Source organism: Tamandua tetradactyla, chromosome 4 (assembly GCF_023851605.1).
Source record: "Tamandua tetradactyla isolate mTamTet1 chromosome 4, mTamTet1.pri, whole genome shotgun sequence".
NCBI classification, from domain to species: Eukaryota; Metazoa; Chordata; class Mammalia; order Pilosa; family Myrmecophagidae; genus Tamandua; species Tamandua tetradactyla.
This window is the reverse complement of record NC_135330.1, coordinates 38,028,390-38,045,065: the sequence shown is the minus strand read 5'-3', so window position 1 is coordinate 38,045,065 and position 16,676 is coordinate 38,028,390. Positions and strand designations below refer to the sequence as shown.

The 16,676-nt window shown below is 38.4% G+C and overlaps 1 protein-coding gene across 1 annotated transcript in view; it reads right to left on the bottom strand.

The window, feature by feature from the left end:
• Positions 1-16,676, bottom strand: part of LAMC1 (laminin subunit gamma 1) — a 110,135-nt gene that overhangs the window by 14,537 nt on the left and 78,922 nt on the right. The window contains exons 9-20 of the mRNA XM_077157198.1: positions 16,274-16,396; positions 15,993-16,182; positions 15,583-15,695; positions 13,182-13,403; positions 12,872-13,060; positions 7,145-7,390; positions 6,507-6,660; positions 5,780-5,922; positions 3,401-3,579; positions 2,271-2,427; positions 960-1,165; positions 89-168 (exon numbers count right to left, since the gene is read on the bottom strand). Of these exons, the coding sequence (XP_077013313.1) occupies positions 89-168; positions 960-1,165; positions 2,271-2,427; positions 3,401-3,579; positions 5,780-5,922; positions 6,507-6,660; positions 7,145-7,390; positions 12,872-13,060; positions 13,182-13,403; positions 15,583-15,695; positions 15,993-16,182; positions 16,274-16,396 (2,002 nt within the window). The remainder of the gene's footprint in view (positions 1-88; positions 169-959; positions 1,166-2,270; positions 2,428-3,400; positions 3,580-5,779; positions 5,923-6,506; positions 6,661-7,144; positions 7,391-12,871; positions 13,061-13,181; positions 13,404-15,582; positions 15,696-15,992; positions 16,183-16,273; positions 16,397-16,676) is intronic.

Genomic DNA, 16,676 nt, shown 5'->3' with positions numbered 1-16,676 from the left:
AAGCGTCTGTGAGAATGGAATGGGGCAACACATATACACCATAAGAGAAGTTATGATTTAACCATTAAAACAGGGATCTGGAGGTTACCGCTCAGCGAGCTTTCGCGCCTCTTCTGCCAAAAGAGTCATGTTGTTTGGGTCCCCTGTAGACTCTGGCTGAGTGATTGACTGAAAAGGAAATAAAGTATTATCTCAAACGACCAAATTATTTAAATTTAATAAAGCACATGTTGAACACTAAATTTTTTTTTTTTTTTTTTATAATTCAACAAGTATTTATTGAGCATTTATTTTGTGCAAGTGCTGGGGATACAGAAATGAACAAAACAGAAAAATTCTCGTCTCTATGGAGGTTACATTCTCATGGAAGTAGCCAGACAATAAATGATAAATAAGCAAAATGCATAACATGTTAGATAATGATCATTACTATAGAGAAAAATAAAGCAGGAAAAAAGGATTGGTTGTAAGGAGAAGGACATAACACTAAGATTTTTAAAGTGCTATCTAGCAAAAGAATACCTCTTTTTATTTTCAGAGATTTTTTCTTAATGTCAGCATCCTTGATCACAGATTACTGTATCTATTTTTTTTTCATGGGCAGGCACCGGGAACTGAACCCATGTCTCCAGCATGGCAGGCGAGAATTCTGCCACTGAGCCACTGTTGCACCGCCCTACTATATCTATTTTCAGTAAAGGATAAAGGAAGATGAAATTGCCTAGTGCCACAGAAGGAACAAGGCTGCAGACGAAAACAGCTGTCCTTTGGTTTTCATCCAGCTCATGGTAACTATTTCATGACAACTAGAAGCAAAATACCCTTCTGGCTCCATATTTAAGGACAAATAAAAAGATGCCAGTTCAGTTGAAGTAGCACTCCACTGCCAGTAACAGACTTGCTACAACTTAATCGTGGGACTCCCCCTATTCTCATCTCAGATATTCACAATCACTTACCACATTGGCAACAGCGACTTTTGCTTTCTCAAGTTCTCTGGACGCAATTTCAATCAACCTCTCTGTGCTCTCTACCCGGGCACGTGCTTGCTCAGCCAAGTTTCCAGTCTCTTCGATGGCAGTCCGGATATTCTGTAAACGGCCAATTTGGCTGGACAGAGTATTATTCACTCTCTGCAGGCGATCCATCAAATTTTGGTCTACATCTGCAATTGCAGAAGAACAATAAATTATTTTTGGGGCAGCAGCATATTATCTCACATGAAATCTGAGGCAGCTGCTTATGCCACAGGGTAATACTACTTTCTACTCTCCCAATCATACTTTTCTGACAAGTTTTTCCTAAGTCCACCAGTGTGGACATTTGTATCTCAATGATGGAAAGGCCCAAAGCAAAAATGGTGCCAGCGAGAAGGTGAGCACCTGAGAGAACGAGTAGTTTATTTACCTTCTTATTCTTGGTGCTTAGCACAATGCCCAACATACTACAGATGCTAAAAAAAAAAGGACTTGTCCAAGTTTAGGAAAAAGTGTGATTCACAGAGTAAGAAACAACAATAAATTTTAGAATGAGCTGATTAAGCTAGTAAATTTTTAAAAATAATTTCTTTTAACTTTAAAAATTGTTCCTTTTAAAGTCAATGAAAGCATTTTAAAATAAACAAATTGTCTTCTAAATCTTAATTCAACTACTTCTCTGCTATGGGCAGGTCTCCAGGTAAGATGTGGAAGGATTGATCTATCTAATTGTAAAGGACCTTAAATTTGTACATAATATATAAAATACTTATTTTTATATAATGTTATTAACACATGTGTTCGCCAGACATGAAATTTCATAACTAGATACAAATCTTCACATTTGTCAAAAATACAAAGTGTTTAAAGCTGTTCAGTCAGTACTTGAAGAACACAATTTTCCCTTAGAAGAGTCCCTCTCTAAGGAAATAAAGCAGTGCATAAAATAAATTTTCACTCAATAGCATGAGAACAAATCAAAATTTCAAGTTTTCCTCTTAAAAATAATGTTTGACTAAAAATATACACTTTCAATGATTTTTCCTCTATTTCAAAACACCTTGTAATGGAACAGATTTACACAATGCTTGGAATTAGAACATCTAACGGTTTTTGATGTGTTGACAGGTTCTCGTTTTTAAAAATATTTAAAAATCAGTAAGTCCTATTCTACAAATGATTTAAAAACTTGGAAAGAATTTTATAAAAACCCTACTAATAAGCCTTGAGTTACAAACAACACCTAAAAACTGTTCGTCTCACATAAGTTACCCACTATTTAATCACGGGTACCTTTGACATCCTGGGCCTCGAGGAGGAGATTCATAACTTCTTTCTCTGCTTCCTTTAGTCTGTCCTCAAAGGCTTTATCTGTTACCATCTCTTCTCCAGTTCCAAGGTTTGCTATGAGACTCTCTAATTCTTGGAGTTTCGCTCGGTGATCAGCCACCTGAACAGGGTGAAAGAGGAAAAGGGAAAATTACGACACGTACGTATTTCCGAACCACTCGATGGTACTTCCCACAGGAATAACGGGGCTCTATGAATACGTACAGCTGTACATTTCATGTGGATCTACACAGTCAATATGGGCTATTTTTCCTTATTTCTCTGTCTTCAAAAGAAAAACTGTCAGCACCATTCCTTTGACTTGAACACTATGTGCCGATGATCCCCTATTCCTGGCCTCATCCTTGGGTTTTGGATGACATTCCTGATGGCTACATGGCTTTCTAACAGGCATCTCAAACTGAACATTCAACTACTCTTTCGGTTTTCCCCTTAAATCTGTTCTCTCTGAGTCATCTTCATGTTAATAAATAACCCCTCTAGCTACCTTAAGCCAAAAATCCAAGACCCATTCTTGGTTCTTCTCTTTCCCTATCCTTTTCTTCTCTAACTCTCATCCCCCAAACATTCATATCTCTCCAATCCAATCTAAGTCTCCTCTTTGACCCACTCCTAGCCACCATTTTTCGCATAGTAGTCAGAATGCTATTCTTAAGAGATAAACAATATAAACTGGATTTCAAAGAACTAAATTGCTTACTTGGTTAACACAGCCCTATATAACTTGTCCCTACTAAACCACGTTTCCTCTGCCTTGAACAAGCTATGCACTGCTTACCACTTGACTCTCACCTTATCCATAAGAGCTCACACCTTAGATGATTTTCCTTAGAGATGCCTTATATAATGTAATTCACCCAGTTATTCTCTTTTTTCTCTTTATTATGTTAATCACAACTAGTATTTCTTTTGTTTCTTTCCTTTTTTTGTCTCCTGACTAGAACACAAGATTTTGAGAGCAGGGGTCATGTCTACCCTGTTGACCACTTTCTCTCAACAGCTTAGCACACAGTAAGTGCTCATTCAATGTTTGCTGAATGAATGAAAGAGTGAATGTGTTGTTGACAGTGTACCTTATCCTTGACCAGCCGGTAACATGCTGGACATTCCTGGCAGCCAGGCCAAGATCGATTGTAGAAATAGTTCTCTTCACATTGGTCACAACGAGTTCCCACAAAGCCTTCTTTGCATTCACAGCGACCATCATCTTTGCACTGGAGTGAAAGAGACCCTTCAGGATGACAGTCACAGGCTGGAAAATTAAGGGAAAAGGGAACATCATAATTGATGCTGATCGATAAACTGATTGTACTAACAGTAAAAATAAACACTGAACAAAAGGACTATTTATGAGAATTGAAATAGTAAAGTCTGCTTAACAGAAACATAGCAATTGTTAAAGCAAAAGTCAGTTTTAAAATGTGCTTGCTTTGGGGCACATTTCATGTTATTTGATAATTATATAAATTAATAATGGTTATATAATAATAATTATATAATAATCAAACTAATCTGTGTTATTTTCAAGTACCTCAAGACTTCAATTCTACCTCAGCTCTCCATTTTATATTTCGCTCACTAAGGAACTGGAAAACCCAAATATTAATGCTTATTTTGCATTATTTTATAGTTTATTTACTCACTTTGTTCTCTGAACTGAGCCAATGACTTATGCTACATTTCACAGGAGAAATGAAGGAATTCAGAAAGCCAAAACCAAACTGTTCCGAGGCCTAATTCCAGGCAAGTGTTTATGCCAAGGAGAAGCAGATGTTTATACGTAACCATACCAAAGGCCCCCAAGGGTGGGAAGCAACTGCAGCCAGTAAGTCAACAAACACACTGTGAACAAAATACTCCACTGTTTCATTATCTGCACTAGGAATGTGATCAATACAAAAGTTTCATTAATTCCTCCTCAAATTAAACACAGACCTACTGTATGAACTGTTAATCTCACTTTTATGTATATATTCCAAAGCATAAAATTGGAATTTTGTATACCAATGTTTATAGCAGCATGATTCACAACAGCCAAAAGGTGGAAACAACCCAAGTTTCCACCAACAGATAAATGGATAAACAAAATGCGGTATACACATCCAAAGGAATATTAGCTATAAAAAAGAATGAAGTTCTGATACGTGCTACAACATGAATGAACCTTGAAGATAACAGGTTGATTCCACTAAGCAAGCCACAAAAGAACAAACTCTATATGATCTCCCTTATATGAAACGCCTAGAAGAAGCAAGCATCATGGAGACAGAAAGTAGAGCATAAGTTACTAGGAGTAGGAAGGCGGTGGAACAGAATTAATGAATGATGGATCCAGGTTTTCTGTTTGGGGTGATGGAAGAGTTTCAGTAATAGATGGCGGTAATGGCAGCAAAACACTATAAATGTGTTTAATGTCAGTGAATTGTATACTTGGGAGTGGTCAATATGGGAAGTTTTAGGTTGTATACATGCTACCATAGCAAAAAAAAAAAAAAAGATTTAAAGAGTCTAAAGAGAAAGTGACAATTAAATGTAATACATGATATTGGACTGGTCTAATAATGGAGGAGAAAATGCCCAAAAGGTCATTTTTGGGACAATGGAAAAAATCAGAATATGGACTATAATCTTTTTGTTTTTTTTGTATGCTATATGGTAGGGTCACATTTCATTATTTTTCCATGTGAGTTCCCATTATTGCAGTGCCACTTATTACTTTTTTGTTTGTTTTGCTTGTTTGTTTTTTGGGAAGTGCATAGACCAGGAATGGAACCTGGGTCTCCTACATGGCAGGTAAGAATTCTACCAATGAACTACCCTTGCATCCCCTATAATCTTTACATCAATGTTAAATTCCTTGAACTTGATAATTGTACTTAATGTGGTTACATAAGTAAATTTCCTTGTTCTTAGGATATACACGGAAGTACTGAATAGTAAAGGAGTATGATGTATGCAACCTACTCTCAACGGTTTAGAAAACAGCTAGCTAGCTAGTTAGAAGAATATAACAGATGAGGCAAAATATTACAAGTTGGTAAATCTGGATATCTGGGTGGGGTTATATTGAGTTCTCTGTATTATTTCTGAATTATATTTGCAACTTTCCTGTAAGTTTGAAATTATCTCAAAATAAAAAGTTTCATTAGGCACTGAGGAAAGCTCAGTAATCAGAGACTTTCCACTGGACAAATAAAAGGTGAAAAAAGGCAAGAATCAGAAACACCATAGAGGAGATGTAAATAAGGTGGTGGCAGAGAAACCAGAGAAGTCCTTTATCTCTAGTGTTTTAGGAAAGTATAATATTCATCTTATAAAGCATCTATGAGGATTTACATGCCGCCTGATGATAAGTCAGGTAGCTAGACTGAGGCTGTCAAAAGTCATTTCTGGACTTAAATATAACTGGAATTAAGAGATCCTTAAAGTTCTATGTTATCAACATCACTTACGTTTGCAGCCTTCAGGTCCAAAGCCAAAGTGGCTGACTTCACACCGCTCACAGTGCTGACCGGTGATGCCTGGCTGGCACTCACACTGGCCGGTGCGGATATCACACTGGCCATTGGTGGAACCTAAAGCATGGCAGTCACACCTGAAAAGGTACACAAGACACTTCTCAGGTAAGAAAACAGATTTTAAGAAAATCTTTTCTTCTTTTCTTTCCAGCGTAGCACTGATGTAATTTGTTTAGGAAGACAGAATGTTAAGAGTGGGTAAGCCCCTGACGTTCAAGGAATTTTCACAAGTCCAAATCAGAACCTCTTTCTAACCTAGCCCATGCAAACACTGCTACGCTATTACTAAAACTGCTACCAGTGATTCCCCAACTCAAGACTGCATCAGAACTGACTAGGAGCTTCTGAAAACAGAAATTCCTAGGCTGCATCCTTTGGAGACTCCGAGTCTAAGTATCTTGGAAAATATCCTGTAATTCATGTTTTTGAAACATTCCTTGGGTGATTCTGACAAAACTGGAACCACTGTGCTCCACTCGTCTCTCTCATTATCTTAATTATAATTCCCCAGTAGTGTCTCAAAGGTGCCTTGCCTTTATTAGGCACCCAAATATTTTTTGAACAAAGTCATGTCAACTGTTAAATATAACTTGTAAAAATGCATTCCTCACAATCAAAAAAAGGCAAAGACTAATTCTGGCACAGGCCCCCAATGCCTCACCTCTCACAGCCTTGTCCACTCTGCAGGTTATAGAAGCCAGGGTCACAGGCACCGCAGTCCCTGCCCGTCACATGCGGCAGACATTCGCACAGTCCAGTCACAGGGTTACAGTTGCTCTGCTGCTTCACGGTACCATAGGGACTGCAATCACAGGCTAAGCAGGAGACAGAGACAGAGAAAGACGCGAAATGCTTAACAGAAATACTAAAACAGAAATATAAAAAAGAGATTCATTAGACTTGCATTGTCCAATATGATAGCCACTAGCCGTATATGGCTATTGGGCACTTAAAATATGGAGAATCTGAATTGAGATATACTATAAATGTGAAATATATACCAGATTTTGAAGAGAAAATATCTCATTAAGGATTTTTATACTGATTACTTATTGGGATGATAAAATATTGAATATATTAGGTTAAATAAAATATATTATCAAAATCCATTTCACCTGTTTCCTTCTACCTTTTTTAACATAGCTACTAGAATATTTTAAATTATATAAGTGGTTCACACTGTATTTCTACTAGATAGTGCTGCTTTAGACCAAACAACTGCCATTTTTAAAGTGACCACACAAGAAATTCTCCAGAAAAAAGTATTATTATGACAGAATCTGACTGATGGTTGATTACCTTTGCATTTGTCTGCTGGATTGGGAGCTAGAGGATTTCCAAAAAATCCATCTTTGCACCGGTCACAGTAGAAGCCAGCAGTGTTGTAGATGCACTTCAGGCACTCTCCGGTCAAGCGATTACAATTTCCAACAGCATTGGGATCAATGTTGTCATTACACTGGCACAGGCGGCAAAGCCTCACTGGGCCATTTCTACCCAGAGGATCTCCAAAGTAGCCGTCATCGCAGAGCTCACATCTTTTACCTGGAGATTAGATAATCTGGTGTTATGAAAGAAAGGACTTAAGATATTTCTGGCACTAAATTACCAGTGGTTGTAATCTAGTTTAACCATCAGATGTGAAGTTACATGGTACAGTGGACATGACACCAGCCTAGGAGGGCAGACAGCTGCAGTCTAGGCCCTTTGCCAAACCAGCAGAGTGACCTCAGGCATGTCTCTAACTTCTCCAAATTTCCATTTACTTATTAGAAAGATAGCACCTGGTTTTCCTGCTTCACTTAGGTTGTTCTGAGGAACAGCTGAAATAATGTATAAAGTGTTTTGCAAATTAATTTGGCCCAAGGTTTCTGAACCTCTGCAGTCCCAAGGGATGGCACATTCATAGATGGTGAACTGTTATTGGTGATAACATTAAAAAAAAATGAAGTACCACTCGTGATACCAAAGGAGTTCCTACACAACAAGGAGAGCAGGATCATTCTGTTGAGAAATAAAAGGTATGTGCTAATCCTTGTGAGCAGTGTCAACTAGTACAGAAGCAGAGCAATTTAGAAGAGAACTAAGAGATCATTTACTGCCACCTGCTTCTATTACAGCTAAGGAAACTGAGAAATTAAGTAATTTGCTCACACTCAAAGAGCTGACAGAAACAAAAACAGAGCTAGAATCCTGGGCCTCTTCTCCAAACTAAACTTATTGCTACTCAACCTTCCTTTTCCACTTTCTGCACCATTCTTAGCTCAAATTGGGTTCTTAAAACCTTTGTAGCCAATAAGAGCTGAATTAGCCTAAAATTTCTGGAGAAACAGTGATTTCTTTACTTATTCACTCAAAAAATATTTACTGAGAATCAACCATACTCTGGCACTGTTCTAGGTGATGAGGATGATTTGATGAACAAGGTGTACAGATCCCTCCTCTCATGAAGCTTATACTGCAGTTGGAGGAGACCAATACACAGACATATATATATAAACAGGATTATTTCAGGTAACTGGATAAGTACAAAAAAATAAAACAGATCAACATGATAGCATGGTGGGGTGAAGGTAAGGGTTATTAGATTAGGTGGTTAGAGAAAGCTTCTGTAAAGACGAGACATTTCAGATGACAACAGAAGACAGAGAAGAAACCAGCTATGATGATATCTGAGGGAAGAATATTCCAGGAAAAGCAAAACAAGCTTGTGGAATACTGTAAAAGTCAACCCATGTAAGACAATATAGGTCACCATGAAGAATTTGGATTTAAATTTAAGTATGATGAGAAGCTACTGGAGTGTTTTATAAGTGATGAGCTCTAATTTACCTTTTGAAAGGGTTACTCTGACTGTTAGGTGGAGAATGGATTGTAGAAGAATAGAATGAAGCAGGAAGTCCAATTAGGAGGCTATTCCAGGTGGGAGATGGCAGTGGAGGCGGTAAAAAGTGGTAAGATTTGAGAAAAGATGAACAAGGCTTGCTGACTGATTACTTCAGAGAAGTGAAAGAAAGAAACAATTAAGGATAAGATCTAGGTTTTTAGCTTGAGTAACTTGATAGATGGTAGATCATTTACTGAGATGAACAAGACTGGGGGAAAAAACAGGGGAGGGAATAAAAAATTTAGCCAAAATTTGTCTAAATTTGAGATTCCTTTAGCTATCTGAATCAAGACTGCAGCAGAAAATACTTGGCACACTCAAATTAGCATAACTTGAGAAGAGTTTTATATCTATACAAGTATGGATGAGGGTACAAAGAAACCGTAAGTAGAGGGCAGTACCTGGGAGAGGATTAGTGGGCCCCATTACCTAGGGTTCAGTGGTGCAAGGAGGAGGCAGCAACCAGAACCTAACGTTAGAGAAAGCCATCTGGAGAAGGTCACTCGGTAGAAGCTGAGAACTCTGATTAAGGTCATCAATCCACAAGGATTCCATATGGAAGGAGCAGAAGAATAAATACTCTGCTCTCATCTTTCTCTCTTCTGATCTTCTGTATATATTTCCTACCACCCCAACTGAGAGGGAAGCTGCCATACAATGTAATGCATGCAGGTCATGTCAGGGTGGAAAAAGATGGAGGTGGAGGGGCAAATGGAAAATCTTCCTGCACGGCATCCAAGTGGAGGTGACAAGTGGCAGCTGGTGCTCAGGCGAGAGATCAGGGCTGAAGGTACAGATCTTGTAGTCATAGAGAAAGGACTTTTCAAGTCAAAAGATGGGCTATGTTCCCCTAAGGAAAGAATGTAGATAAAGTTGACTTGATAGCCCTTGGATGAGAAACTGAAGCTATTAAGGGAGACCTAAGAGGAAAGAGGAAGAAGGAAAACAAGGACAGTGAAGTATCACAGAAAGCAAGAGGAAAAAATGTTTGGAGCAAAGGGTGTGGTCAACAGTTTTGAGTGTTGCTGAGAATCAGGCAAGAAAAGGACTGAAAACTGACTACGGTATTTGACAATGTGTAGACCATCGACGAGGCAAACAAAAAATGTGGTTAGAGGTGGTGTAGGAATAAGAAATATGATGTTAAGACTGGACAGGAAGTTAGAATCCCTTGTAGTCTCTGATATAAACAACTACTAAGCCCTCAATCCAATATCCTCCTCCAGATTAAGGTTAAAACAGCATTTCAGCTTTGCTTTTACAACAGGTAATTAATTTATTCTAGTAGCTAAATATAATTCATATTTAAAATGTTTTGAATAAAGCTATAATCTGGTGGAAAATCTAAAACAGAACTAACTGTGGCCCATGAAAAGAACTCACTCCAAAATACCCATTTAGCAGCTACAGTGAATCTACTCTTTTGTCTTAGATTCTAGGATCTAGTTCAAGTCCTGGCTGTACTAGTTATATGACTTTGGGCAAGTTACACCTCTTTTTAGCCACAGTTTTCCTTATCTTCCTTCCCTTTGTGTGGGAGATGCCTTTCGTCCTTTGTTCCTTTAGCACTGTTGTGTAGGTTCCAATATTTGAACTAACCACACTGTATTAAAATTATCTGCATTTCCCTTCATACTTCTAGCCCCCAAGAGGAGGCACGACTGCTTATTCATCTTTGTATTCCCAAAGCTATGCACCCAAATTTATTGAAAAAATATTATTACTACTACTTTATCACAAAAGACTATTTTAAAGATTAAATTACACATAGAAGCATACCATGAAGCAGTTAGTCACATTCTACAAGTCTTCTGAACAAGGAACACCTTACCTTGTAAGCAATGTGTTTATTCAACAAATATTTGCATTCATTAAAAAAATACACTAGATATTAGGGATACAAAAGTTGGCTACACCAATGGAGCTTACATCTGGGTTGAGTGGGAGGGAGGACAGACAGAAAAAGAAGTCAGATGGTAAAAAAACGCTATAAAGCAGTATATAGGGATACAGAATTATGGTATTATTTTTCTAGAGTCTGCACTTGAATAAACACCCTCAAGAACCACTATACATGATTCCCTTCAAGACAGATGATAAGTAAAAAACAACAACAAATATACTTATCAAGCCTTGTTTGAAAGACATCAGGTTAGTGATCAATATGCATATAATACTTTCTAAGATCTCTTAGATTATACCCATCTCTCCCTTAACTATCTCAAAAAGAATCAGCTTGCCATTTGTATTATTTAGTATAGATATGAAAAAATGCTACCATAAATGCTTTTTTACTTTTACAGTTGCAGCTACTCAGTAAAACAACAAGGTGAATAAAGGGATTTATCATCAAAATGCTTTAGTATTTCCAAGAGTAAGTACTGCAAGTGGGGATACCTACTCTCTGCTATGGCAGCATGGTAAGGGGGTCTACTAAGCTGGGGTAGTGGGGCAGTCAGGGTCCTCTGAGGAAAACCTTCCTGGGGAAGTAATGTTTCAACAGAATCAAACAGGAATCAGCCAAGAAAAGTGAGGTTTAGGCGGGAGAAAATAGGGCAAAGCATCTAAAGAAAGGACAGCTATGGGCAGAAAAAGAGCAGAGTCAAAGGGCTGGCTGAAAGAAGCCCAGGAGAGCTGAAGTAGAGATCTCCGGAGCAAGGAGAGGTAGTAGGAAATGAAGCTGGAGACATCCATCGGAGACTTTCTTGCGCTCCCTTTGAAAGGCATGTAAGTAAGAGTCAGAAATATGAAATTCTATCCTAATTTACTCTCTTTATTTACTCAACTACTTTAAGCAAATTATCCTGTGTTTGGTGTTGGCTGGTGAGGTAGCAGAAGAGAGAAAACAAGTGTTTTGATGTGTCCTAATGATTAAGGAATATTTTGATAAGACGTGATATGGAACAGTATTTTTTTTTAAAGTTTTAAATTAACTTTAATGCTCTGAATCAAAAGGAATGAAATTCCTGACCACTTCAGAGTCATTTCCAAAAGCATAATCTCATCCACTGATTCCAAAAGCATTTACTGTGCAGCCACTTCCTGTTGGATGCTGGGACTACAAAGATGAATAAGACACAGAACTGGCCCTTAAATAATGCAGTTTGGCAGAAGGCGACAGGCTTAGAAATAAATATTTCTAATAATCCTACAATATCAGAGCATCAAACAGAAAGCACTGGCTGGCTCCGAGGGGTTAGAGGACGTCTTCCAAGGACGTGATTTTTGAATGACGTGAAGACCTTGTTCATCAGGTGAAGGGAGGATACTGGAGGGAAAGGTTCACAGGAGGGAGGCCTGCCTTGTCATGATACCTTCCGAACAAAAAGCTTACAATGGAGCCAAAAGGTATCAGAAGCATGGCCAGAACCTCTCAGCAAAGGTGGAGCCGACAATCAATGGAAGATGGTCCACCAGAGAGTTTTTCTCCTCAGACATTTGAGGGCATCCTTTGAGTTGCTAGAAAATATCTAGTTTCATATTCTTATCAAAAAGAAAAGAAAGACAGAAACATACAGGATGGGAGCACAAGCCTATCCAAACCTATAAAAAATTGATACAATTTCTCAACTAATTGTGTTGATATACCGAAAAGACTACTTAGAGAGAGAGAGCCAATTAGTCTTTTAAATTACTGCTTGGCATCAACAATCCCAGGATAGCCCCCACAAACTAAAAATCAAGTTTTGGTTCTTGTCTTATGAGAGAATGTGTAATAATATAGTGATCAGATACATCATCTTTGGAGTCAGACCACCCTGGCTGAAATCCCAGCTCGACCAATGACTATGCAACCTTGGGCCTGTAACTTAATGTCCCTGTACCTTGGCGTTCTCTGCTGTAACATGAGGATAAGAATAGCATTATTTCTTAGAGTTGTGAGGATTAGTGGGGTTGTACATGTGCAGTGCTTAGAACAAGTTCTTGGCTGTAAATACTCAATAAATGTTAGCTATTACTATTCGTCTGATATGCATTTTATGCAGCAAAACTGTTTCCTAGAAAAGTGGTGCCTACCAGAAAAACCATAATCAACAAACCAACAAAAAAGCCAAATAAACAAAAAATTCAAAAGCACTTCTTCCGAAGGCCTTTCTATAGGCTAGAACACTGGAAGCAGATGAAGCGAGCAGACTCACCAGTAGTGCCAGTCGGGCAGTTGGTGCACACCACCTCCTTTGTCTTAGGGACAACAGCACAACTCGAGCCCCCAGGACACGGACAGGGTTGGCAATCAGAGCCAGTGCCCATGGTTGAATCTCCATAGTAGCCATCATTACACTTTTCACAGTGGGGACCGGCTGTATTGTCTCTGCAGTTACAAACACCTATTGGAAGAGAGGGTGTGAGAAAACTGGCAAGTGCACAAAGTATATAAGACCTTTACCATTTCCTACCCATCTGCTAAAGAGAATTTATCTCCAGCAGCTGTCAAAATCATCTTCTCACCTGTCTCAGGGTCACAGGTCTCACTGTGTCCATTGCAGGTACAAAGCACACAGGGGCTGTATGGTCCAAGACTCGGAGTTTCTCTTCTGTAGCCTGAGAGGCACATCTCACAAAACTGTCCTCCATATCCCACAGGGCAGGTGCAGGACTCCACCCAAGTTGCAGGGGCTCCAGGCCCAGGACGAGCACTCACCAAGGTGACGTCATCCAAATACCCAGCACCTGTGCATGGTGGGGCAGAGAGACTCACTGAGCTGGCTTCTGTCTTCAAAAGCTCATGAAAAGTCAATAAACATAAGAAATAACCAGACCCAAAATTCCAAAGAAAATCAGCCGCCAGTTTAATTCATCCTTTGGAGATGACAATTAGAAAAATAGCATTTATAGCAATCATGTGGTCCCTAGCACTAAGTACCTGGAGTGACAGAATAACAAACTTTTATTTTTAAATGCACACACACACAAACACACACAGATTTTTTAGACTCTACATTTCTTCCAATCACCAATGTGAAAAATGAAAAGGATGGGTTAATCATTTGGGGCAAGAAGAGATACGAGCAAGAGTACGAGGGAAAAAGAAGAGTTTAAGGCACTAAGCAGTGTTTTTGGTCTTTTACCACAAAAGTAGGCACTGACTGTGGAGTGCAAGGATAAGAAAATAGGGAAAGTAACTGACAACAACAATAACACTCAGGTTATATGTTTTTACCCTGCATAAAAAAGCAAAAACAAGTAACCAAATTCTAATTCCAGGGCTACTTCTGATGAGTATGAAATTATTCCAAAGCCATTATGCCATATGCCACAATGTTCTCCCATTTCTATAAGAAAACAAAAGTAGATGCTCAGACCAAAGGCTCATCCACAGCACCAGCAGGAACATTCTACTGCAAGAGATGACTCTCAGTAATATCATATGTCCCTTTAATTTCCATTCCACGCGCTTCTTGCGGTTTTAGCTTAATGTGTATTTCCCCATGCTATGAAATATCATTTTCTATTTTTAGAATTCATTTGGAAATTGACTACTTATGACTGAAAGACATCTCTTCTATTATTGCCTTGAATTTAGTTAACTTTTAATTTTTTTTTTTTGGTCTAGTTTGATCATGATATATGTCTTGATTGGTTAATGCACCTCTAATTCTAAACATCTTACATCTCCCCATCCTAAAATATTCTTCCTTCAATCTTGTTTTTACTCTCTAATTACACTCCATCTTTTCTCTGATAGCTAACTTCTTAAAAGAACCTTTGTTTCACGTATTCACCTTCAAGTTACTAATCGAAGGACTGCAATCTAACTTCAGTCTCAACACTTCTTAAAAAAAATCACCAACAGGCAGTGCAATGGTGACTTAGTGGCAGAATTCTTGCCTGCCATGCCAGAGTCCCAGGTTTGGTTCCCAGAGCCTGCCCATGCCAAAAAAACAAACAAACAAACAAAACACCAATGGCTCATTATCCACCCAAACCAAAATCCAGTAGTGCTGTCTCCCTGAACCTGCTAATTGTTTCTCCTCCTTAAAATTCTTTTTCTGGGTGGGCCATGGTGGCTCAGCAGGCAAGAATGTTTGCCTGCCATGCCAGAGGACCTGGGTTCGATTCCCAGTGCCTGACTATGCAAAATAAATAAATAAAATTATTTTTCTCCCTTAACTCTCAGGGCATGGCCCTTACATGACTGTTTCCAAAGTTTCATCCTCTTTCCTCTTCCTACATTTTGTCATATTACCAAACTATGGATTATCATCCATAAACTGACAACCTCCCAATCCTGGATCTCCAGGCCTAGCGTCTTCTTCAGCCCTAGATCCACATTTCTAATTATTTATGAGACATCTTCATCTGGATATTCATGTAGGCATTTCAAAAATCCACACATCGAAGCACTGATGCCACTTTCAATACCACATCACCACTGTGATTCTACTTCCCCAAAACCACTTTAGAGAAAGAGGTCTTCATTTAAGGAAATATATTTAAAGGGCATACTTAAAGCAGCCTTGTTCATAGAAAATGACAAGAAATAGTCATTTGATAATTTCTAATTTGTCATAATTTAGCCAATAGCCAAAAGGGTTTGTTAATTACATAGGAGGAAATAAAAAGAAATGAAGGCTAAGCAACTTGAGAAGGCAGAATTATATTTAGGCCTTTAAAAGAAGAATCTATTCATATCCATTATAACCTCAATAGGCTTATCAATATAAAACAATATCATTTAATGATTTAGCAAAATTTCTCCAGGTCCTTTAAAGTAGTTTTAAAAAACTGTATTATTTTTACATATAATTCTTGTGGTTTATATCACTTATTTAGGAGCAGTGTTCTAGCATTAGGACTTTAGATAAAAGCTTTTGCATTGTTATAGATTCTTCCACAGCTCATAACTTACTTCTCTCACTATATGTTCCACGGATCTTGATAGAGGTCAAGTTGTTTAGGAGTTTCTGAAATTCAAAAGGAGTGAGAGTAGGTCTCCAAGGATAATCTGTTGCTTCATGGAGCCTGCATAGGAAGAAAGTACCTTATTAACCCCTGTAAGGGTAATTCTGGGTGCTGAGAAAGCATTTCTTATTCATTTATGCCACCAACGACACAATGCTCTGACAATCTAACCGAATCAGAAATAAGATTGCTGGTTTGATAGTATAATTGGAAAGGTGAAAGCAAATGAAGGGAAGGTTCCTTTTTATGAAGTCACCATGACAACTCAGTTTTTATTTAATGTACATCTCTAGGCTAGATATGCTTAGATCTTTTGCAATATGGTCAAGCCAGATTCTACAAAGAAGACTGTCTTACCTGAAGACATATTTTGCAGTAGTCTCACTTGGATAGGAATTGCCCTGAGCAATCAGGGGCACGGATATTCTTAGGCCAGCTCCCTCAAGCACCACATCTTCTGCAGAGAGGCGAGTATCTCGCCTGTCTACCCGAAAGGAGAAGGAGAAGTTCTGACCATAGCTCAGCAGCTGCTTGTCCAAGAACTTTGCTGGAATGCAGACACAACAGTGTGTAAGAATGTGAGGATGAGTTTAAATAGAAGCACACATCAAGCTAAACTGTCTTCTAGCCTTACTTACCAGGAGCAATGAAGTACCTAGGAAAGTAGCTATCTGAGATGACAGCAATATCTCGTCTCTCAGAGGACCACTCAAATGACGCTGCAGAGCCATCTCTCTGTTCTGCGCGCCACTCATCCTCATCTGGAAGTACAGAATCAAAATACAAATGCCATTACACTGTAAAGATACAGACTTTAGGTCCTCTACAAAACAGAAAAATGTCAAAAACTATACCTTGTATATAGAAGGTCATCAAAACAGTTTCTACAAAATTTACTATATATGCTATATCCTTCAAGCTTTATTTTGCTTTATTTTATAGAATATTTATGCTCACTATCCATTACAATAAAAGCTAAACCTTACGTATGTTTTCATTATTAAAAAGCCAAACAAGGAAAATCATGTGCCCTAAATAATA